The sequence below is a fragment of the Phocoena phocoena genome, chromosome 2 (assembly GCF_963924675.1).
Source record: "Phocoena phocoena chromosome 2, mPhoPho1.1, whole genome shotgun sequence".
Taxonomy (NCBI): Eukaryota; Metazoa; Chordata; class Mammalia; order Artiodactyla; family Phocoenidae; genus Phocoena; species Phocoena phocoena.
This window is the reverse complement of record NC_089220.1, coordinates 42,493,875-42,518,827: the sequence shown is the minus strand read 5'-3', so window position 1 is coordinate 42,518,827 and position 24,953 is coordinate 42,493,875. Positions and strand designations below refer to the sequence as shown.

The 24,953-nt window shown below is 37.3% G+C and overlaps 1 protein-coding gene across 2 annotated transcripts; it reads left to right on the top strand.

Moving 5' to 3' along the window:
* The first annotated feature begins 726 nt into the window (after window positions 1-726).
* PSMA3 (proteasome 20S subunit alpha 3) lies at window positions 727-23,396 on the top strand. Of its 2 annotated transcripts, none has more exons than XM_065871322.1 (11): window positions 727-831; window positions 3,378-3,460; window positions 9,704-9,827; window positions 12,510-12,611; window positions 12,690-12,763; window positions 14,774-14,846; window positions 16,375-16,440; window positions 19,390-19,436; window positions 21,426-21,493; window positions 22,809-22,873; window positions 23,261-23,396. In XM_065871322.1, the coding sequence occupies exons 1-11, from the start codon at window positions 811-813 to the stop codon at window positions 23,303-23,305; spliced, it is 768 nt and encodes a 255-aa protein (XP_065727394.1). In that variant the 5' UTR covers window positions 727-810; the 3' UTR covers window positions 23,306-23,396. The 2 variants fall into 2 exon arrangements, with proteins under 2 accessions (XP_065727394.1, XP_065727395.1); XM_065871323.1 differs by having other exon boundaries at window positions 811-831; window positions 14,795-14,846.
* Window positions 23,397-24,953: the final 1,557 nt, after the last annotated feature.

Sequence of the window (24,953 nt, the reverse complement as noted above, 5' to 3'; positions counted from 1 at the left end):
CAAACTTCCATTGACTCTTTTTTTTTTTTACCACAAGATGCAACTATTTGCCTATTTACTCTTTGTTGCCTATTTCTTCCCACTGAATGTAAATGTCTCCTTCACCGTTTTATCAGCCGGCAGTATTTAACTGAGTACTTGGGACATATAGAGCTCAACAAATAATAGTTAATCAGTCTTATCCTTAATTCTACTAAATAGAGTCACACTCAAAAAGAGTCCTAATGCTTCTGTAAAATTCCGACCTGAGCTTAAAGGTGATACACTTAGAGCGCACGTTCCTTCTTTTTTGTTAGAATAGGTGGATGAAGGGGATGCCATCAATATACTGGTTTAGAACAAGGCCGCCAAGGGTGGAGGGAAACCCTCTCCCCTACCGTTTTCTCTGGTCTTTGTAAGAGTATAAGAACATCTCTCTGCTTTGCTCTAAGAAAGAATTAGGCAGAGAAAGAGAGGGATAAAAGATAAATAATAATTCCTAGGAAAAGGAATGGCGCAGCTCCTCAAGCCACCCGAAAACTTAAAGTTTCTCAACGACCCTCAAGACCGAAACCTGACTGTCAGAAGTAAGCATAATCCTACATAACCCCACTTCTATTGCTTCTGCACATGCGCGTTGCACCCCACGCGCATCCCCTTCCTTTTCCCACAATCCTCTGTTCCTGGGCTAAGGCCCCAGGAACGAGCCACAGAGAAGGCTATTGGTGGAAAGAACAGCCAATGAGAGAGCCTGTTACTCGTCTGCGTGCTGCAGTGTAGGGGGATCGCTTTAGATCCTGCAGACCTAGCGTCCCCGTGGGTTTTAGCGCGATGAGCTCAATCGGCACCGGGGTGAGTTCGTTGTCTCTCGGCGTGATAGTCTACATAAGGATTAGCGTGGGAAGGGAACGCGGACGGACCGCGAGGGGTGCGGTGGCCCGGGGTGCGCTGGTACTTCCTGGAGGCAGGTGGGCCGCTTCCAGTTGCGCGGTGGACCGGGGGTCTTTCCGACGCTGATTGCTAGGCCCGCGTCTGCAGTGACCGTGGCTTGAAGCTTCTCAGCTCAGGTGTGGCGGGCTTGCCGCGCAGCAGTTAGATTTGGAGGCGCTTTGGGTTGCTGAGTCACTTTCTTTAGTCGCTTAGGGAAACCGAAAGTGAAAACTCGTGGGGCCTGAAATTGTGTGTGAGTGAAGGGTTTGGGCGACAGTTAGCCTCTTGAGAACCACTGAGGCAAGGCGGCTTGAGAGTCCAAGGGCTGAGACGCCGCTTTCCAAGGAACCCCTTTGCAGTTGCTGGGGTGCTGCTGCCTCACGGGGATTCTCTGTCTTTCCTTCGAGTGTAGTGATGGACCGCTCTGTATGAGTCCCTGGAGCCTTCTCAGAACTGATAAGAAAAATAGTCTAAAAAGCGGAATCGGAAGAATCCTTTCCATTTTTCCTGTGTCTCAGCTTTTCCTGTACAAATTACTTTGGGCATTATGAGGTGTCAGTACCGTTAAGCGTTTAAATGGTTAGCTACAGACTTAACCGCTTCTGACTTTGAAGAGACAGTTCAGGATTTTGGAGTTGGATTTGTTAACTTTTTCGGCCTACTACTTTCCTTTGTCAAACGAACTGCATATATGCAATCTTCTGCTTACTCCTTTTATGTATTTCTCCATGTAGAAAATACAGTTTTTGTTTAGAAATATTTATTGGTGGTTTTCACTAGAGGCATTGAATGATGGGTTTCTCAGTTCATTTTATACTCCTGTGCACAAGACTTATACTCACCATTAGGCCCAAATACTGGTTTTCCGAGTTTGATAATACGCAACTTATACTTAGAATGGTTTAATCCATTCGGTTATGAGATGCTAAGGTTGTCATGTCGTTTTTGGATTAGTTGATGCTCAGTAATGCCTGTTGTAGCAAATTGACTTTGCAACTACATTAATATTACCCTAGATTAATAGTGTTCTAAAGGGTTCTACAAACCCTTTAAAAATATTTGATAATATAACCAGGTGAGATATTTCGGTATTACAGTGGTAGAGTTAAGGATCTTCATTTAACAAATCAACAAACTGAGACCAGGAAGCACCACTGTTGAAGACTTATCTCCTGTCTTTACTTGTCCCAAGAACTCTGGATATGAAGAGCTGTCTTCTTGACATTTCTCTCCACTTGATTAATAGCCATTTCAAATGACATATCCAAAGTAGATCTCTGGGTTTTCTTTTTCCCTTGCCATTTTGCATCTCCTACAATTTTCATTTCAGTGAATGGGCGAGTTCTAGTTACGCAAATGAAAAATAATCTATGATGCACTTTTAATTTCTTTTTTACTCTACTCCTAGGGCCAATCCATTAGCAAGGTTTTTTTGATTGTACCCTCCAACGGTAACACCTTCCATCTCTTTTTCTATAGTCTAAGACACTACCTTTGGAATACTTAACCTCTGCTTCCACTCTTGTTCCCTCTCGAATTAATTTTCTAGATGAACAACGTTTTAAAAAAATTAGACATAACCTCTCCCCCTTTCCCCCCCAAACTCCAATGACTTTCTGTTGGATTTAGAATAGAAACGTAAACTTCCTACTCCAGCCTAAAAGACTTAACATAGTTTGGCCCGTATATGCCTCTGATATAGTTTACTCTTCTGTTCACCACTTACGGTGCTCAAGATACAGTGGCCTTATTTCTTTTTCTTATTGTGCTCAGCTTATTTCTACCCTAAGGTCTTTTATACCAAATACCAGGACGCTCCTCCTCCATATCCTAAATGACTAATTACTTGTTATTAATTCTAGCTCAGCCTAAATATAATTGCCCCAACAATGCCTTACTTGATCAGGTAGTCTGTGGTAGTCCCTGAGACTATCACTTCACCCTGTTTTATTTTCATCATAGTACCTTTTCTGATTTACTGCTGTATCTTCAGCTCCTAGATTTATTCATGGTCTGATTTTTGAAGATGAAGGACTTCTAGAATGAGTAGTCTTTGTATTTCCTTATAGTGACTAACATATAATAGATGCTTATTAAATGTCTGAATGCTAAATGATGTGTCCAAGGTCCCTCAGTTTCTTAGTGCCACAGCTATGAATTAAAATGCTCCAATGCTGTTTTTACCATAGCAGTTTTTTCAGAAATGAGCCATGTCCTGTGTCGGAAAAGTTCTAACTTGATGCAGGACTTGTATCCATTGCTTTTCTAGCAGAAATCTAAAGTGTATAACTTTGTCTTAGCTTCTGTTGCTGCTCTGACATGCTTCCCCTTTCTCTTTAAAGCAAAATCTGTGTTGAGATTTAACACACATTTCTGATGTGTAAGCCATTTAGGGGAAAAAAAAAAGTGTAAGGTTATTACTGCCAAAGATACATCATTATAAGCTTATTATTGCCTTTTCCTCCTAGTATGACCTGTCAGCCTCTACATTCTCTCCTGATGGAAGAGTTTTTCAAGTTGAGTATGCTATGAAGGCTGTGGAAAATAGTAGGTAAGAAACATTGTTTTACTTGAAATTACCATGTTTTAACCAGGTATTAAATGTCTTCTTTTCTATATTTTTGGTAATTAGGGTTTGTTATGTTACTTTGGCAGAGAATAATATATGCCCTAAAATAATCTCAATTTATTAGTCATTTCCAGATCTCTCTTTAGGCCAGATCTTTCCATGTGCCTATATTTTCAGTTGACTCCAGAATTATCCATTTAGACATTCTGCCAAGTCTCAAATGGAGTGTATAAAACCAAATTCATCAACATCTTTGCTAGACCTTTTTTCCTTTTTCAAATTCCTGATACATATCATTGTTTTCCTTGGCCATTAGGATTGTGACTTTATCGTCTGATCTTTTATTTCCTTGTGTTTTAAATGTCCTGTGCCGTTGGTCATATGATCATCTCAGCAGGGATGTTTTTTATTTTTCTCTTCTGCTGCCATACTCCAAAAGGTGTAGGATCACTAAGATATTTTCCCGTTGGACTTATTTCCTTCACTCTGTCTTTTTTTGTTTAGAGTAATTCACTAAAATGATTCCTTGCCACCACTGTAACATCTTAGTTGAATTACTGGCTTATTGACAAATTCTCTGAGTCTTTTTTTTTTTTTTTTGCGGTACACGGGCCTCTCACTGTTGTGGCCTCTCCCATTGTGGAGCACAGGCTCCGGACGCACAGGCTCAGCGGCCATGGCTCACGGGCCCAGCCGCTCCGCGGCACGTGGCATCTTCCCAGACCGGGGCACGAACCCGTGTCCCCTGCATCGGCAGGCGGACTCTCAACCACTGCGCCACCAGGGAAGCCCTCTCTGAGTCTTATATTGAAGAATTTTTGCAATCAGTTATATGATCTTTTTTTTAAAAAATTTTTTTTTTTTATACAGCAGGTTCTTATTAGTCATCCATTTTATACACATCAGTGTATACTTGTCAATCCCAATCTCCCAATTCATCCCACCACCAACACCCCCCACCGCTTTACCCCCTTGGTGTCCATACGTTTGTTCTCTACATCTGTGTCTCATATATGATCATTTAAAAAAAAATCATTTCTAATTGAACATAGTCTGCACAAACTGGTTTCATTTTTAATTTTTTTTTAATAGAGTTTGTTTATTTATTTATGGCTGTGTTGGGTCTTTGTTGCTGCGCGCAGGCTTTCTCTAGTTATGGCGAGCAGGAGCAACTCTTCATTGCGGTGCCTGGGCTTCTTATTGCGGTGGCTTCTCTTGTTGCGGAGCACAGGCTCTAGGCATGCAGGCTTCAGTAGTTGTGGCACGGGGGCTTCAGTAGCTGTTGCTCACGGGCTCTAGAGCGCAGGCTCAGTAGTTGTGGTGCATGGGCTGAGTTGCTTAGTTGCTCCGTGGCATGTGGGATCTTCCTGTGCCAGGGCTCGAACGTCCCCTGCATTGGCAGGCAGATTCTTAACCACTGAGCCACCAGGGAAGCCCCTTTAATTTTTTATTGAGGTATAGTTAATTTACAATGTTGTGTTAGTTTCAAGTGTACAGCTCAGTGATTCAGTTTTTTATATATATATATATATATAATAATCGTATTTTTGAATCTAAAGCAGCTTTGGGATGAAATAAAGGACTTAAAAAATTTTGTTCATGACATCTCATTCAGATCTCTCAAAAAATTTCTTTTAGGCCTACTAAACAAATAGTGTTGGTGTTTGAGCTTGGTGTTTTCATTATAATGAAAACCTGTGTAGTAGGGAAATGTTTCCAGAATTTTAGAAAAGTCCACGTGTAGATGTAGTTTTTTCACTTTCTACTAGTATCTTCGATATTTGATTATGGAAGTTTCATGAGGGTAGATACTGTAACTGGTCTTTGCATGGGCTAGCACGTAGCCCTCAGTGGTTACTGAATAAATAAATGTTCATTTTTTGTTCCATTTTCTGGGTGGTAGAAAGAAGGTATGTGGATTTCTAATGGTTTATGAAATAGTATTTTAAAGTTTTTGAGCAAAAATATATTTTAAGTCTTCTTACAGGATTTGTTAATGAAGCTAGTAGATTCTCTGTTTAAATGTATTATTATAGATATTGTTACTTACAAACTGTCAGTATCTGATAATATAATAGAAGTAAGGCTGTTAAGAATTTTAGGCTGCCACTGTATTTGCCTGAAAGAGTTCAGAAGAGAGTCAAATTCAAGAAAAAAGTTGACTATAAAAAAAATTTAAAAATTAAAAAAAAATGAAAGCAAATAAGTGTACTGGGGAAACTGGACAGCTACATGTAAAAGAGTGAAATTAAAACATTTTTTCACACCAGACACAAAAATAAACTCAAAATGGATTAAAGACCTAAAAAAAAAAAAGGAAAAAAATAAGTTGACACATTTTTTTTCCTGTTGGTAAAAGAAGATAGGCTCATAGGCCAAGGAGCTGGAGAAAGACTTGAGGAAGTCATTGTTTTTCTCTTCCTCCTTTGCATTCTTGCATTTTCATTGGTGTAAAAAACTGGTGGGAGATGTCTTAACTAAGAGAAAAACTGGAGATGCATTTTGAAGTCATCTGTAACCCAGAAAATTGAGACTAGCCTGTGAGGGTCTGTGTATCTTAGTAATTTGTTTTCTATAAAGTATTTCTAAATATGGTTTAAAACAGTTACATTTAAGCAAACTTGAAGAAATATAATTTTTAAAAATGGAAACATTAAAAATTAATGTATTTTTTTCTGCATAAAGAAAAATTACTAGGAAAGTTCCTCTTTTAAAGGGATCTGTGTAACTTGGTATGATGGAATACTGGATGAGGATCAGAAGATGTGAATTTTTCTCCTAGCTGCTGCCTAATGGTAATATTATATAGGTTTCCACTATTCAGTCCTCTGAATGTTACTTTTCTGTCTGTAAAATTGGGATGTGGACATCTAACCTAACTACTTCATATACCTTACCATAAGAATGAAATTTGAAAATGTTTGTTTTGTGGGCACAGAAAGTAGAAAATAGAAAAATTACATATGAATTTTCTTACGAGTCTGGCATATAAACTGATAGTTAGAAAACATTTAACCAAATAATTTGATATGATTATATTCCTGCATTAAAAAGAGATAAATTCTTTTTTTTAAAATTTTTTATTTATATTACTATTTTTTGGCCGTGCCTGTACAGCATGTCAGATTTTAGTTCTCCAGCCAGGGATCAAACCCATGCCCCCTACAATGGAAGCGTGGAGTCTTAACCACTGGACTGCCAGGGAAGTCCTGGAGATAGAAATTCAATCTCGGGAATTTAGAAGGCAAATACTTTTGAGCACCTGTTACGTTAAGCATAGGAACTACCAAAACAAATAATTGACATATAAGTGAATACTTAAAAACATTTTATTAAAAAAAAAATATATATATCATGATCAAAACTATTTTATAAAAGTATGCTCCTAGCAGGTAATATGCAAAAGGAAAAAAGGTAAAATTATAATCATTCCCTTTAGCCTCATTTAGGAGACAGGATATGAAAGGAAGATTGAGCAACATAACTGAAAGTCTAGATTGTTTGGAACAAAAATGTACACAAAATTTTGGCCTTAGGACCCCTTTATACTTGGAAAAAAAATCACTGAGGACCTTGAACATTTAATTATGTAGGCTGTAGGTTCTACCAATATTTAACATCACCCTGAAGAGCATTTATTTATGCAGGTTATTGGTTCATCAATATTTACCATATTAGAAATTGAAACTGAAAAATTAAAAATACTTATAAATTCATTTAAGTAACAGTAATAAACACAATTGCATGTTAACAAATAATTTAAATTAACATTTATTAAAATATTTGAGTAACATTAATAACATTTTTTTTGAAGATGTTGGGGGTAGGAGTTTATTAATTTATTTATTTTTGCTGTGTTGGGTCTTCGTTTCTGTGCAACGACTTTATCTAGTTGCGGCAAGCGGGGGCCACTCTTCATCATGGTGCGTGGGCCTCTCACTATCGTGGCCTCTCTTGTTGCAGAGCACAGGCTCCAGATGCGCAGGCTCAGTAGTTGTGGCTCACGGGCCTAGTTGCTCCACGGCATGTGGGATCCTCCCAGACCAGGGCTCGAACCCGTGTCCCCTGCATTAGCAGGCAGATTCTCAACCACTGCGCCACCAGGGAAGCCCATTAATAACATTTTTAATGCAAATTACTTTTCCAAAACATAGAAAAAAATGTAGTGAGAAGAGTGGCATTGTTTTACATTTTTGTAAATCTCAATAATTAATTGAATCTTAATTAAAGAGAGTCTCATATCTCCTGCTTCAGTATGTTGTTACTTTTGTTGGAGCTTGTGAAACAAATCAGGCTTCATGTTGTTTTATGATACTATACCAAAACTGGACAAATGTTAGTTTCTTAAAGATTAGTTGCAGTGTGGAGTCAGAAAACATAACAATGAACTTTTTCTACTTTTACATTAAAATCTGTTGGGCTGTCTTACACTTTGGATGTTTTACCCGTCAACATTGTGAGTTGGTCATTTGGAAAATATTGGTTCACTGAGTTATAACAGAGCTTCCAAATTAGACATATTTCATTATAAACTATCAGAAACATCACACTTTTTTTTTTTTTTTTTGCCGTACGAGGGCCTCTCACCGTTGTGGCCTCTCCCGCTGCGCAGCACAGGCTCCGGACGCGCAGGCTCAGCGGCCATGGCTCATGGGCCCAGCCGCTCCAAGGCACGTGGGATCCACCCGGACCGGGGCACGAACCCGTGTCCCCTGCATAGGCAGGCGGACTCTCAACCACTGCGCCACCAGGGAAGCCCCTGTCTTTGTATTTTTATGAAAATAATTTTGACCCCACAAACCACACTTTTAGAACTTTTAGTTTAGGAAAAAGAATGTTTTAGGTTCTGAAAGGTGAGGAAGATGATGAGTTGGGATAATTGGAAATGGCTACCTGAGGCTATTCAAGTGACTTTGCAAAAGTTTGTGGAAATTTATTTAAATGGGCAGTGGTGAGGAGGAAGTGTATTCTAGTACCCAGGATATCCGCAATAAAGACAGAAAAGCAAAAATGAACATTAAGGTGTTTGAGGGGTGACAGTGAGGTTGAATTTTGTAGAGCACAAGACCTCTATAACAGGAAACTGAATTCGCTAGATGGGCTTTGCAGATTCTTGGGGAGTGCTGAAAGCTGGGCCAAGGAGTTTAAACTTGAAAAGATACCTGAAGTGTGGGGGAAGGAGTGTCTGCAATTCTTTACATATTTGTGCATGTGGCTCAGCTCATTTTTCTGGTTGTTTCTCTTTGTTAAAAGAATTAGAAGGTTAAAGTAATTCATGTATTTTCATCTTGAAATGGCAATGTATAATTTCTCCACATTTTACTTCAGATTATTTTTGATCTACTTTGCTTTAAACAGTTGTACAAAATGTTTATTCTTTTACACTTAAATAGTAAGCAACACATTATTGCAGAAAAAGCAAAAGAAAGAAAAAGAATTGTAATCTTTCCACCGAGAATAGTCACTGGTAACTTTTTAGTTTGTATGTAGCCTGTCTTTTGTATGCATATTATGTACCATTTTTTTTAAATAATAAATTAATTTTTTTGGCTGCGTTGGGCTTTCGTTGCTGCATGCTGGCTTTCTCTAGTGTGGTCAGCGGGGGCTACACTTTGTTGCGGTGCGCGGGCTTCTCATTGCCGTGGCTTCTATTTGTTGTGGAGCACGGGCTCTAGGCGCATGGGCTTCAGTAGTTGTGGCACACGGGCTCAGTAGTTGTGGCTTGTGAGCTCTAGAGCGCAGGCTCAGTAGTTGTGGCGCACGGGCTTAGTTGCTCCGCGGCATGCAGGATCTTCCCTGCCCAGGACTCGAACCCATGTCCCCTGCATTGGCAGGTGGATTCTTAGCCACTGCACCACCGGGGAAGCCCTTACATACCAGTTTTAATTGCACATGACTTTAGTCGGCATTTGTTGTAAGATGGCTAATATATGCTAGACACTGTGCCATTTGGTACATATTTTGTTGGCATCTTTTTTCACTTATGTATTAATATCTTTCCATGTCATGATATGAGATTTTTTTGGGTCACATGATTATTTATATGGATCTAATTCATCACATTTTAGACTGTCCTTTCTAGTTTTCAAATGTATTTATTTTAAAGACTTGATATGCTTTAAGAAACAAATTTGCCTGTTTTTGTGTTTTTTCTTTTTAAACTTGGGTTTACAAAGTTTCTTTTATTTTCAGTTAAAAAAATTGATTTTCTTCTACTTGTTTCAGTACAGCTATTGGAATCAGATGTAAAGATGGCGTTGTCTTTGGGGTAGAAAAATTAGTCCTTTCTAAACTTTATGAAGAAGGTTCTAACAAACGACTTTTTAATGTTGATCGGCATGTCGGAATGGTAAGGTTACATTTAAAAATGTTCCTTTTTGCCTTGTCCAGTTTCTTGTGAAGTAACTAACTGGAATATGTGAAAATGTGATTGTTAAGAACCCATTTAATACTTTAGCATTGAGGCAGAAACAGCAGAGAGCAGCTATAGAAGTAATCAGAAAGTTACCGGTTTGTGAACAGCTCACTGTCTAAAAGGAAGGTAGCATTCTTATTGTTTAACCTGATTGGAGATAGATATGAAAAACCAAGTTGCCTTAAGAAAAGGAGGGGACGGGGGAGGGGGTGAGAAGTATGGGTTAAAAAGAAATCTTGGCAGTATAGATCAATGAAGGTACATGCTTGAGAGGCAATGAATCTTTGGCTTTTTGTATCCTTTCTGGGGATCACTGTTACACTGAAGATGTTATCAGAAAGAGAAGACCTTTATAGTAAGGTGGAGCATCAGGAAAGGATGTCTGATGAAGGGAAAAGTGAACACATGCTTTCTGGTAGCTTCATAAGCATCACTGTATTTATTTCATGCAGCTGGTATCTTGAGTGACTGCTTTGCACAGTTGCAGGCCAAGACATAGATACAGTACTGGTATATACTGAAGTCATCCTATATAGATGTCAGACTTTCTTCAGTAAGAGCAACAATCCAAAAAAAAAAAAAAGAAAAGAAATGATTTTTAACTTTGCTTACTGAAAAGTCAAGGAAGAAAAGAGAACACTGTGTGCTAGGTACTATGCTAGTTCTTTACATAAATTATCTCATTTAATCCTGACAACCCAGTGCAAGTAATATTAATCCCATTTTTACAGATGAGAAAAAGACGCACAGGTGGTAAAGAAATATGCTGGGATTCATACTTGGGTCTGCATGGTCTGTGTGTTACTCTAGAGACCATTCTACAGGGTGAGATCCTGTAGGATCCACTCATTCTACTGAAATACCAGTAGCTTTGTTATTTCTAAATGAGATGTGTTACAAACACAAAAAGGACTAGCAAAATATAGCCAGTAAACTATAAAGCTACAGATAAAATTTTTTTTTTTTGCTTCTTCAGATTTTTTTTTTTTGAACTTGTTTTCTCTCCTGAACAAATTTATTATTGCCAGTGAAACTGGTATGTTTTCTTGAAACTTGCCAGATTGTAACCTAGCTGGTATGAGGTAAGGAATCCTGCTTTCTTTCACTTAAAAAAACTTTAGATAGGTATATTTTGGAAAAAAATCATATATGCTTATAAGCACTTTAGTGATGGAAAGAATTTTATCATCCTAGAATTTTCACATTTGTCCCATTTGTTATTTAAAGCCAGGAAATTGATGGCATTCCTTATAGCTGGAAATTGGCAAAACATTAGACATTGAACAGGGTTGGAGAAAATGAAGGATTAATGTTCTGTCTCCAAGTGATTTGATAAATTTTTAGACTTCACAGTGGGTTTTATCCAAAGCAATGGAAGATTGTTTAAATGGTGAAAATTACTACCTGGGTATCCTTGTGGAAGTTATTCTAAACAGTTTTCTAACCTGCAAAACTATGGTGGTAATAGTACCTACCTACCTTAATGTATAATTATGTAAAATGCTTATTAGCATGTAATGAATGATCAATAATATGTTAAGGATTTTCATCATTATTACTACTACTAGGTAGCAGTAGAAAAAAAGGCTATTAAAAATTTTGATAGTACTTATTTGTAAATTCTGCAAATCTTCTGTGCCACTGGTTCCCAGTACCCATAAGTGTTTCAGTAGTTTTTTCTGTTTTCATGGCTTCCCTAGACCAAAAGAAATACCCAGTGGTTCTGTTTATTATATATGTAGGTCTAAACAGCTAAGTGGTTGTGTCCTAAAAACTTAGTAGCTGTAAAAACAAAACAAAAACAAACTCACCACATACAGCAAAAGAAAAGTATTTTTATTTTTAAACAGTCACAGTTAACTAATGTGTACTGCACAACTTCTTAAACTTTGGAATTGGATTACATGCCGCCCCTCACCTCCACCGCGTTTCCTGTTCTGCATTGTTTTTTGCACAGTACTTATTTTATATCATGGCAACCCAGCTTTTCAACGAGCGGATGGCAGTAAAAAGAATGTAGAATGATCTAATGTTGAAACCGTTAACTACTTCAACATATGTTTCCCCCAAACTTAAAATGCCCCACAACTCTGAGTTCACTATAATGCCCTGGGATGTCTCAGCACGTGGTTTGGTGATTGCAATTCTAAGCCACCAGATTTGTGGTTTGTCATGTTTTGGTTTGGCATTACAATTTACTAGTAAGCTGAAAAAGGAATTTGAGGTTGTGCCTTTTAGGTGAAAACTTTTAATAGCTTTTTGAACACAGAATGGCTTTAAATAAAGGATCAGTTCTAACCAAAACAAATGGTTATATTCTTCTTTGTTGTTTTGTTCTTTATAATGAAGTGGAGAATGGGGAGACATGGAGGTTTTTCTGAATGTGATCAATGGACAAAACAATGTAGTCACACTTGGGAAATTTCCAAATTGTAATCCCGTACTCAAGCATCAAAATGCCAGAATGCCTTGTAAAGAAAGACCTTTAAGCCAAACAGATTTATTCTAATGGTGATACTTGTTAAAAATATCAAATAAGCCTGTAATGATTACATACTTCCCTTGATTTGTGGTAGGAATGTTATTTACTGAATTGGTACTTTATTTTTCTTTCAGGCCGTAGCGGGTTTGTTGGCAGATGCTCGTTCTTTAGCAGACATTGCGAGAGAAGAGGCTTCCAACTTTAGATCTAACTTTGGATATAACATTCCACTAAAAGTAAGCTGATAACATGTTGAAGAGCCTTTGGAACAGAAAGAGAAGAGTATTAATAAGCTCTTCTGTTTTTCCCCACAGCATCTTGCAGACAGAGTGGCCATGTATGTACATGCCTATACACTCTACAGTGCTGTTAGACCTTTTGGCTGCAGGTATGAAATTTACTGAGATATTCAGTGATATCTGTACTGTAGGTATTTGTTTTCTCAGAATCTAATTAGCCTTTTATACCCTTAAAAAATGAAGTATCATCAAGAAGTATTAGGGCAGTGATTAAATAAAATGATGTACTTAAAAATAAAAACTGAAAGACTATGCAGATTTGGACAGGATAAAACACAGAATTCATAGTAATATTTTAATCTAATTATAATAAATTCTCTGGAGGAAGGTGGTCAAAAGGTATATAAACTTTTTTTTAAACTAATTTATCTTTGGCTGTGTTGGGTCTTCGTTGCTGTGCACGGGCTTTCTCTAGTTGCAGCGAGAGGGGGCTACTCTTCGTTGCAGTGCACGGGCTTGTCATTGTGGTGGCTTGTCTTTGTTGTGGAGCACGGGCTCTAGGCATGTGGGCTTCAGTAGTTGCGGCACATGGGCTCAGTAGTTGTGGCTAGCAGGCTCTAGAGCGCAGGCTCAGTAGTTGTGGTGCACGGGCTTAGTTGCTGCTCCGTGGCATGTGGGATCTTCCAGGACCAGCGCTCAAACCCATGTCCCCTGCACTGGCAGGCAGATTCCCAACCACTGCCCCACCAGGTAAGTCCCAAAAGGTATATAAACTTTTAAAGTACTAGGGATATAATGTACAACATGATGACTATAGTTAACACTGATGTGTGATAAAAAGGAAAAATTTTAATATAATAGATCCCTTAGAGTTCTCCACAAAAGGAAGTTTTTTTCTTTTAATTGTATCTATATGAGATGATGCATGTTAACTAAACCTATTGTGCTAATCATTTCACAGTGTATGTAAATCAGACCATCATGCTGTGCACCTTACATTTATATAGCAATGTATGTCAATTATTTCCCAATAAAACTGGGGGAAAAAATTATCTGGAACTAAACCCAAACATTTTCAGGAAATGGCAAACTGATTTTAAATATATTCCATGTTGTTACTATTTAGTAGCCAATTATACTGACACTTCAGTTTTTTCATTAGTTTCCATCTGATATACTTTAAGCAATAGGTCAGATGTTCTTAAATGGGATGTAGCTGTTAAAATATTCTGCACATGAAATGATAAGGCTGGTTTCTTTTCTACTTGTAATTTCAAAATATCAGTAATTCATATGATTTTTTAATACCCTAATTTTAATTTATTGAGCATAAAAAAATGCATTGAACCAATTTTCCTGCAATTTTTATTGCAGGAAAACAAATGGAGGAATACCGGGGAATAGCCAGAAAACAATGAAGGGTGGAACAAGAGTTTTAGGTAGTTTCAACGTATTCACATCAGGAATTTTGTCCCCTTGGCTTTTTCATGTTTATTCCTTTAGCTGTTGGGCCCCCTTATTACTTGTCCATCTATCAGCACTCCTTTCTCTCCACTGCTATCCTGTCAGGAAAGTTTCATCAGAAAGTTTAATACTAAACAAAGGCACATGAATTGTGAAAAGTTTTCAAGTATATACTAGTTTTTATCCAAACTACATTATCAAAGTGCTTACTATGAGTTATATGGGTATTAGTAAATGTTTGTCTTAGAAAGTACAATTGCATTTTTATCACAGTACTTTTTATTTTTTAAATTTTATTTATTATTATAAATTTATTTATTTTTGGCTGCATTGTGTCTTTGTTGCTGTGCACGGGCATTCTGTAGCTGCGGCGAGTGGGGGCTGCTCTGCGTTGCGGTTCGCGGGCTTCTTATTGCGGTGGCTTCTCTTGTTGCAGAGCACGGGCTCTAGGTGCTTGGGCTTAAGTAGTTGTAGCTTGCGGGCTCTAGAGCGCAGGCTCAGTAGTTGTGGCGCATGGGCTTGGTTGCTCCGCAGCATGTGGGATCTTCCTGGACCAGGGCTCGAACCTGGGTCCCCTGCATTGGCAGGCGGAATCTTAACCACTGCACCACCAGAGAAGCCCTATCACTGTACTTTTTAATACTTTCCTGGTATTAAGCATCATGGTTTAAAATTACTAATTTACTTTTATGTAGTTTCATGTTAGGGTCTTACAGTGTGAATGATGGTGCACAACTCTACATGATTGACCCATCGGGTGTTTCATATGTGAGTAGTTTTGAATCATCTGAAATTCTATTTCTAGTTTAATGGTCTCTCATTAGCACTTAAATCATGTATTTGGATTATATGAGGTTTCTTTAATATTCATTCAAGGAAGGTAACATTTTTTCTTGTTTTAACATTAATGACAATAATCTATGGATGTGATTCAGAGGAAGATTTGTGGCTTTTTTGTTTGTTTTCTGGCCGAGCCATGCCACATGCAGGATCTTAGTTCATCCAGCAGGGATCGCCCCCTGCATTGGGAGTGTGGAGTCTTAACCACTGGACCATCAGGGAAGTCCCAGATTTGTGGCTTTAAATATGCTATTATAGAAACTGCATAGTGAAGATAAAATCTTGAATATGTGCTATTTCCTTTATTACTACAAATATTAGCAGTATCTTAAAAATGAATGTAAAAGTGAATGTAATGCCGTCCTTTTTTTTTTTTTTTTTTGCGGTACGCGGGCCTCTCACTGTTGTGGCCTCTCCCGTCGCGGAGCACAGGCTCCAGACGTGCAGGCCCAGCAGCCATGGCTCACGGGCTCAGCCGCTCTGCGGCATGTGGGATCTTCCCGGACCAGGGCACGAACCCGTGTCCCCTGCATCGGCAGGCGGACTCTTCAACCACTGCGCCACCAGGGAAGCCCAATGCCATCCCTTTTAAAGTTTTGTTTTTGTTGTGTTTTTTTGGCTGTGCCACACGGCTTGTGGGATCTTAGTTTCCCACCCAAGGAAACTTAGTTTCCCACCCAGGTCCATGGCAGTGAAAGCCTGTGTCCTAACCACTGCACCACCAGGGAATTCCCCAATTCCCTTTTTAAAAATGATTTCAAGTGGGATTTCTTGGACCTTTCTCTAATTACCTTTTCTTAAGTGTCTTCTGAGATTTTTATGGTTTTTATTATACTCATTAAAAAAAATGAAGGTTCTTTATGTTTTGTCATTATACACTGGTTACACAAGTAAAAAAACCTTTACAGTATAAATTAGGGGATTCCCTGGCTGTCCAGTGGTTAGGACTCCGTGCTCTCACTGCTGAGGCCCCAGGTTCAATCCCTGGTTGGGAAACTAAAATCCCACAAGTTGTGCTGGTGTGGCAAAAAAATATATATATATATTCACACACACATAATTCATATGTATATATTAAAAAAGGCTTATTTAACTCTTAGGAATTATTTCTTTCTCTCAAATAACTTCCATTGTCAGAATGCTAAAATTTTTTCTATTCCTGTCCTCAGAAATGCTTCTAGTTCATGAAGTGTATGTATATAATGAAATAATTTGTTTTTCTTTGGATATACTTCTTGAAAATAATACAGATTATTCTAGATTTAAGTTACTTTAATTTTTTTGAGTCCCTTGGTGGTCATTAAAATGTCTTTTGACTATTTCTCCAGATGTGCTTTTGAATGTCATTTAACAACCTTTCATTAACCTTTAAATAAACAGTAGTCATTAATGACTTATGATAGTATATTAATTTAATAATACATACGTATTTTTCATGTATGTTCTTTTTAAATAGGGTTATTGGGGCTGTGCCATTGGCAAAGCCAGACAAGCTGCAAAGACAGAAATCGAAAAGCTTCAGGTAATACATACATATTTACTGCTTGAAATTTTGCTATAGCATTATCCTTATGTGGTGAAATTTTATCACCACAAACTAAACCGTTTACTCCAAGTGTGGTTTGCCATTTTGAGTAGAGCTTTCTGAAGCTAGTAGCTAGGTGGCTGAGTAGGAAAGCTGGTAAGCATATTACTGTAGAGTTGGGTCATGGATCCCTTTATGATTTTGGTGGCTGCTTAATCCAAAAAAAATACAAACAAATCTTCATATAATGTCACAAAATCCTTGAAGCCCATTCACGTAGCCCTGTGACCCTTAGGCTGAGAACTTTGCTCTTTTATTGTATCATTTCTTCCATCTGGAGAACAGCTTTTGTCTGTGGAAGTCTTACACATTAAGAGTCTGTGCTCCTTTGCTTCTCTTTCCTTTTTGTTCCTAGCTAAATAGGGCATGGGAACCCATCATCTATTAGTGTGAAAAAGGTTTCTTAAAAATTTGCTGGCTTTCCTTTTAGCCATAAATTGATCAACTTTATACTGAAACAGTACCCACCAACTCTTCATTGCTTATCAGAAACTTCCCTAAAAGACAGGCGTATGATTCATCAACATTTTGGTAAATTACAGTGAGATAAAATTTTATATGCATTTAAATACTAATGCTGTACTGGAGCCTTGCTCAACTAATTAACTTATTCAGCTTATTTAAGGCTAGGTCCTAGAAAACATTTTTTTAGTGCTTGGAATTTAATGCCAAGTTCTAGACCTATAAAAGCCTAATTTATGTTTGGTATTTTAGTATTGATAAAATTGACAAAAGGACTTTAGAGATCACTTAGTCCAAGTCCAGCCCTGGGTTAAACACACTGGCTAGACTCATAGAATATTGCTTATGAACAATTCACAGACCTAGTAACTCTTAGACCAGTGTTCTTTTCCATTATATACTCCCTGGTTTGTGCTAAGTTCCTGTCTTCTACTATCTTCTCTTTTGCTTTGATCTCTCCGTAGTATTATGTGGAAATTTGAAAATAGATTGTTTAGTACAATTATCCTTTTGTCCTCTGTGGTTAAATCCTAGCAAGGAATGGGAATACTAACAAATCGTACCTAAGAATTGAGGACGATTACTTCTATTGAGGAACATGTACACTTAATGATGAAAACATATGCTCTAAATCAGAGGTTAGCAAACTGGCCCACTGCCTGCACTTTTTTTTTTTTAAAGTGAAGTATAGTTGATTTACAATGTTGTGCTGATTTCTGCTGTACAGCAAAGTGATTCAGTTATACAAATTCTTTTTTTATATTCTTTTCTATTATGGTTTATCATAGGATACTGAATATAGTTCCTTGTGCTGTACAGCAGAACCTTGTTTATCCATTCTGTATATAATAGTTACATCTGCCAACCCCAACCTCCCAGTCCATCCCTCCCCCAGTCCCCTCCCCCTTGGCAACCACAGCTCTGTTCTCTGTGTCTGAGTCTGTTTTTGTTACGTAGATAAGTTCATTTGTGTCATATTTCAGATTGCACATATAAGTGATGTCATATGGTTATTTGTCTTTCTCTGACTTCACTTCGTATGATAATCTCTAGTTGCAATGCTCTTTAAAGTTTTATTGAAACCCAGCCATATTCAGTCTCTGGCTTTTGCCCTAGTACAACAGTGGAGTTTAGTTGGTGAAGGGGACCAAAGACCATATTCCAATAAGTCTAATAAAATATTTACTACTTGGCTCTTTACAAAAAGAGTTTGCCAACCCCTGCATTATTCTGGTCTGCTTTTCCGCTTGTGTTCTGTTTTACCAAGCATATAATTTTATGAAATAAACTTTACCAACATATATAAAAATATTTTTGACATTTAAGATGTATCTTTTCACGTTTAAGTTTGTCTTTGTATGTTACAATTAAGATACTAAATATAGAACTTAACATGTAAGGGCAAAAGTATGAATATTGATATTTTCCTTTTCTTCGCTCCCAGTTTTAACATGACAAAAATTAATCATCAGAAAAGATACTGTACAACAAAATATCTCCATCTAGATTGAGTGAACAGTTGTTATTTTCCAATATTTTACCTATTTGTATAAGCTGGGGCATCAAGATTTCTAAATATAAAAAAAATACCAAAAATAAATAATAAGCCTAGATATACACCTCAAGTCTGGACTGCTGTATGACTATATTCATTATTTTTCGCCATTTTCCATCCTCCACATATCCAGAATATGAACACTAATTTGCTCTTTTTTTGTTTGTCAGTTGTGTTCAGAAACACATATACCTAAAAAAATTTTTTGCATTGGTTACTTCCAGTACCTACAGTACAGCAGACTTTTCTGCTGGGCATTTAAGGGCTGTTTTTCTACCCTGATTTCCAAATGTTCACTTTTGCTTTGTGCCGTTCATTTATTTTCCTCAAAATCAAATCAGACCCAACTAAGACTCCACTCAGATCTTGGTTATTCAAAGCTTTCCCTGCATTTTGCATTTTTGTCTTGAACAGTTTCATGAGGGACAATTTATTTCACTCCTTCATCCCCCTCTAGAATATAGAAGGTATTCGTGGTTTGTTTACATTTTATTATCCTGAATTGGCTATAAAGAAGAAAAAACATTTCTTTGCTAATGTTTTAAATGTCAGGGTCTGCCTGTGAATAAATTCATAAAGGAATCTAGATTTTTATAAACTTTAGTATTTTTCACAAAATTAGTGGTGCCCAAGGGTTGTCCAGAATATGTTTTGGCATAACCATTAAAAAACATTACACTGTAAATAAAAAACTTTGGTTCTGGTCTTTTTGTATTTCAGGTTATTTTCTTTGGTTTTATATCTGAGAATCTATCTCAAGAGCATGGGGTTACTGATAAAAGTTGTGGAAAGAATCTGGAAAGTTACACAAGTGGAAAGCATTCTTCTTTGAATCATAACATAATGAATATATATTTTATTTTCTGTAGATGAAAGAAATGACCTGCTGTGATGTTGTTAAAGAAGTTGCAAAAATGTAAGTTGAAATTTTCCTTAGCATTGACAAAAATATTTCACTTGACCTTACCTTATACATTAATCCTAAGAGGCCGTTTTGTTTGGAAATAACTTGTTGCATAAGTTTTAGAAGGTGAATCCAACATTCTCAGAAGGCTCATTAAGGAGAATATCCAAGTGACAATGAATAGGATGGGAAAAAATAGCTTTTGACAAAATATACTCCTGTTCAGGTGACAGAATTCAAGAATAGGAGGATATAGTGAACCTCTAGGGACTTCACTTGATACCTCCCGATTTCTTAAATCTCAGAAGTCCCGATAATATTAACCTTAGCTTACAACTTTAAGGTCTACAGCTAAAGTTGTAACAAGATGAGAAGAGCAGTGTTTCAAAACATCTAGAAATAGCTGAAGAAAGCCTGAAATAGTTCATATTACAGTAATAATAAGCCTTAACAACAAAGCCAGTAAAAGCTCAGTGAACATGCTTTGAAGTCCATGATTTTTTTTTACATCAAAGAATGCAGGCATTTGGTATTTCAGAAAATCTAATAAAATGCTGGTGTTGCAGCCAGCTTTTCAGAGTTAAAAGTAATAAATGTAATATTCCAGAGAATTCTAACTATTCCACATTAGAACTACATGGTCTAGTCAGCATTTTGTGCACGTGTCTCAGGTTTTACATCTAGTAACACATGCAAGGGAAAAAAAGGTCTTGGAGGGCTCTATTATATAATAATAAATATACTATTTGAATGGTACCCTTAATCTCTATACTGATGGTTGTAGCAAAGTATTAAAATCACAAGTGTTTTATAATTCTGTACTAATCGTCCACCACTCCTGCTACCCTCACTTCCCACCGCCCTTTACCATGAGACCCTTCCCCCCTTTCCAGTTGAGAAGCAGCAGAATCCATTCCATTCTATGACTGTCAGTCCCTAGGGGACACTGGCAACTAACATATAATAGAACTAGTTAAAAAGTAAATAATCCTTATTGAATTGCACAGCAGTTTAACATGATAACTCAATTTCCTTCACTGAGAAGTCTTCTGGAAATCAGTTCTTCCTGCACCTTTTATGTTTAAATATAACACTAGACTCTACTTTGTTCCGTGTAGGAAAGCCATCCCTTTATCATTTAATAAAATGGAGCACTATGCTTCTTTTACTTAGTTCTAGCAATTTTAAGGTGCTTTCTTAAAGCAAGGCTTTAGGAATACTCTCCAAATTACTTTTGTTACTTTGTTGTGTAAGATGGTGGAAAGTATAAAATAAGAAAGTTTTGCTGATACTTTGTTCTTACTTCTACTTTAATATGTTGTGTGACAGTGCCTTCTTGCTGGCAGCAATTTGTCATGTACTGTTTGAAGGCCAGGTTTAAAAATATTCCTGCCAAGAAGGTGCAGAACGAAGAGACCACTAATTGTAAACTAATGAATGTTTGTTTAAAAAAAATACTGAAAAGGCACACAGGGAATGATGGCCTTTTCCCATTTGAATATATGTTCCTTAGGAGGTATCTTTCAAGTATGTCTCTAAAAGAATGTATCAAGGGCTTCCCTGGTGGCGCAGTGGTTGAGAGTCCGCCTGCCAATGCAGGGGACACGGGTTCGTGCCCCAGTCCGGGAAGATCCCACATGCCGTGGAGTGGCTAGGCTTGTGAGCCATGGCCGCTGATCCTGTGCGTCTGGAGCCTGTGCTCCGCAACGGGAGAGGCCACAACAGTAAGAGGCCTGCATACAGCACAAAAAAAGAAAAAAAAAAGAATGTATCAAAATAAACAACTTGGGTTGTAAAGGTGTAAGGTATATTGAATCCTTTGTAGTGAGTGTTTAATTTTTTTATCAGTCCTAGTGTAATTTTCATAATAGACTGTATATAATGTGTGTATCATTTTATAGATACTTATATTAGGAATGGCTGTTCTAATTTGCTGAGCTGGGTGCATGAACTATGTATGTAGATGACCAAATGAATGTTAACGTCCTCTTTCTGTTCTAGAATTTACATAGTACATGATGAAGTTAAGGATAAAGCTTTTGAACTAGAGCTCAGCTGGGTTGGTGAAAGTAAGTTATTTTTCTACATTTATTTGCTCTCAGAGTCATCTGTACCAAGCCTAATGTACTACTGGGTGCCTTATTTTTTCTTAAAAACAACAAAAAATTAGTAATGATGTATACACATATAAGAGTACACAAATAACAAATGAATTGATAACTGTCAAACATGGATACATTCATGTAAATACTGCTTTGGTCAACAAGTAGACCAGCCCCCCAGATCACCCCTTAGGCTTCTCCCCAGAGGTAACCACTATCCTGAATCCTAACACCATAGTTCTTGGCCTGTTGTTGAATTTTATATAAATGGAATTAGACATTATGGATTCTTTTGTTCCTCATTTCTTTTCACAAAATTATATTTGTGTAAATCAGTTTTGTTACGTACAGTAGTACTTTTGTTCATTTGGCTTGCTGTACAGTGTTCTGTTGTCTGAAAATAACACTTTATTCATCTCCTCTTCTGTTGTTACACCGTTAGGCACTTTCCAGTGTTTGTTTACTGTAAAATGAAAAATGCAGCTGTGGACATCTTGTACATCTATTGTGGTACACATATGTAGTAGCATTTTAGAAATATATGTTAAGAGTGGAATTGCTGGGTCATGAAATAGGCACACATTCAACTGCATTATTGGCCACAATGTGTTCTGACCACTGGGTGCCCTTCTAATACAAACAGAGCCAGAACAAATTTAGGAGGTACTCTCTTTTTGAAGGAAAAGCTCTGCTTAATAATTGACTAAAGTTGTGAGTAGTTTATTTACTTTTATTGAAACATCCATTGCATTTTTTTTTCGGTACGCGGGCCTCTCACTGTCGTGGCCTCTCCCGTTGTGGGGCACAGGCTCCGGACGCGCAGGCTCAGCAGCCATGGCTCATGGGCCCAGCCGCTCCGCGGCATGCGGGATCCTCCCGGACGCGGGCACGAACCCGTGTCCCCTGCATCGGCAGGCAGACTCTCAACCACTGCGCCACCAGCGAAGCCCCATTGCATATTTTAAAAAAGAATTACTGGGAAATCACCATTTTTCTTTCTAGCATGGCAACTGTAGGGCTTCAAGGACAGCTTTTAAAATCTAACCATGCTGTGAATGAATGCTCAGGACTTAACAGCATCAGGATAAATCTTAGCATAATGTATTCTTTATTATAAGAGCTAAATTTGGGCAGATTTAATATGTTATGTAGGGAAAATACACAAAGATGAGTTCAGAGAATCTGGTATTACACTTGTAGATTGGCTAGATTATATGGTATTTGCAAATCACAATTACGGTCCTCGTTTTTAATTCATTTAAATATATGGCTTAATTTACAGTAACTAACGGAAGACATGAAATTGTTCCAAAAGATATAAGGGAAGAGGCAGAGAAATATGCCAAGGTAAGCCACAGCATGAAAACGATTCTAGCTGGAGATACATTGAATTTTATTAAATAACCCTTAAGAGTTGAGCTAAACTGAAGGATGAAAACTTTCTAGGTTATCCTCAATGGGGATAAAGTTGCCCTGGTTCCAAAAAAAATTTTTTTGTGCTTGTGAAAATGGCAAAGTTTTTTCAGGACGTTTAATGCTTTCATACTGTGTGTATCCTATCAAGAATATAGTCATTGATTGTTACAGCAAGATGTACTTTAGTTACCCGTTTCTTTACTTGAATGTCTTATTCTAAATCAGTGTTCATTTTCACTCACAAAGAATTTTAATGACAAGATTCAGGCTATTATAGCAATGCTAAAAATTGATTTTAAACACTTTTCTCTTTAACAGGAATCTTTGAAGGAAGAAGATGAATCAGATGATGATAACATGTAACATTTACTTCATTTACTTCTATTTAACTATTTAGCCCTTTGGATTAATACACACCCACTGACAAACTTTCATTAAATCTTTGTCTTGTAACAACTGAAGTCTGGTTAATATCTGCTTGACAGAATTGGTAGGGGTAGCTGAGCTCGTATTTATTCAGCATTAGGATGCTGCTTTATGCCTGTTTTAAAATTCCTTAGTTAAAATACTGCAGACAGATGCTTTGGAATCAGATTAATTCAAAACTCCATTTCTTCACTCATCTATAACCTAAAGATCATATCCTGCTGGGCTGTTGTGTAAAAAGTACCTACCAACTTTGTAGGCAGTTGATGCCACTGCCCAATTTTGTATTTAGTGAGATGACTGTCGGTCATCAGACACTGTTAACCTTTAGAATTTTATTTTTTTTACTTTGAGGAGTAGATTTAAGGATTCAGAAAGCCCCTATCCTGTCACTTAAAGAATTTCTTGATCTGTAAAGTTGAAATAAAAATACCCACATTTTATGCTTAAAAATAAATTAGAATACATGTGGAAACAGAACTGATACTGAGTGGAAAAATGAGTATTGGAAGAAACAGTCTGAACTCAGGCCAAGCGTGCCAGGCAGAGACACACCCTTTATTGGCCTCATGCCAGTATCACTCCATTCAACTGTCATGCTTTCCTGAGGTCACTGAGTTTAGCAGCAGGGTGTTGCCGGACTTTGAGCATCTGTCTAGTTTAAACAGCAAATCATTATACCAGAATACTTAACTACTATACAAACAACTCAAGAGCAGTATCTCATTACCATGGCTGCTTTTATGTAAAATTACCTGCTACATCTTACAACTCATATATTTAACTCAGAATGACACCAGTGGCCTTCGGCAGACACCTAAACAACTTAAGCTAGATGGATAATAAGTTGAGTATCCCTAAGCCAGTCTGACCATTCTATACTTTTCCAACTTCCAAAGTATGAATGGCACATGAATCTTCTATTTTCATTGTACTGTGAGTACCTCTGTTCTTAAATTCACATTGGAACAGCTAATAATCCTCTTTAAAAGAACAGACAATGATTCTAAAGAAACTTAAATCTGAGCAGCTAAGCCACCTCAAAAACATGTATCAGATAAATCTAAAACTAAGCTTCTCAGCTATTAGAAAAGAAAAGCAATTGATTTTCATAAAACTATACAAAGGATTAATAAATAATCTAGGTTCAGCTGTAGGGGCACTTCGTAACTGCACCACTGAGGCATGATTAGCCTCTGGGGGGAAAAAATGGCTGGCACATTTTACTTTGACAAGATAACATTTATTTTCAGCAAAGACTGAATACCTTATTACTGTAAACCTCGATACTGGTACCTAGGAAAGAAAATTACAAACGTTTTAAAGAATAAAGTTTTGGTTTAGAGATTACAGATAATATTGGGTTGGCTAAAAAAGTTCATTTGGGTTCTTCCATAACATCTCTTCTATTCCACATTATTGTACAGTATCCAATTTTCATTGCCCATCACAATTTGTTTTTAAAAACGTAATGTTTTCGTTACGTAAGTAGAGAATCGCAGTGCAGAAATATGGTCAAGGTTTCTTTCGCTTAACGTGGAACCCAAACATCAAAGCGATGAACATAACCAAGCTGGTGCAAATG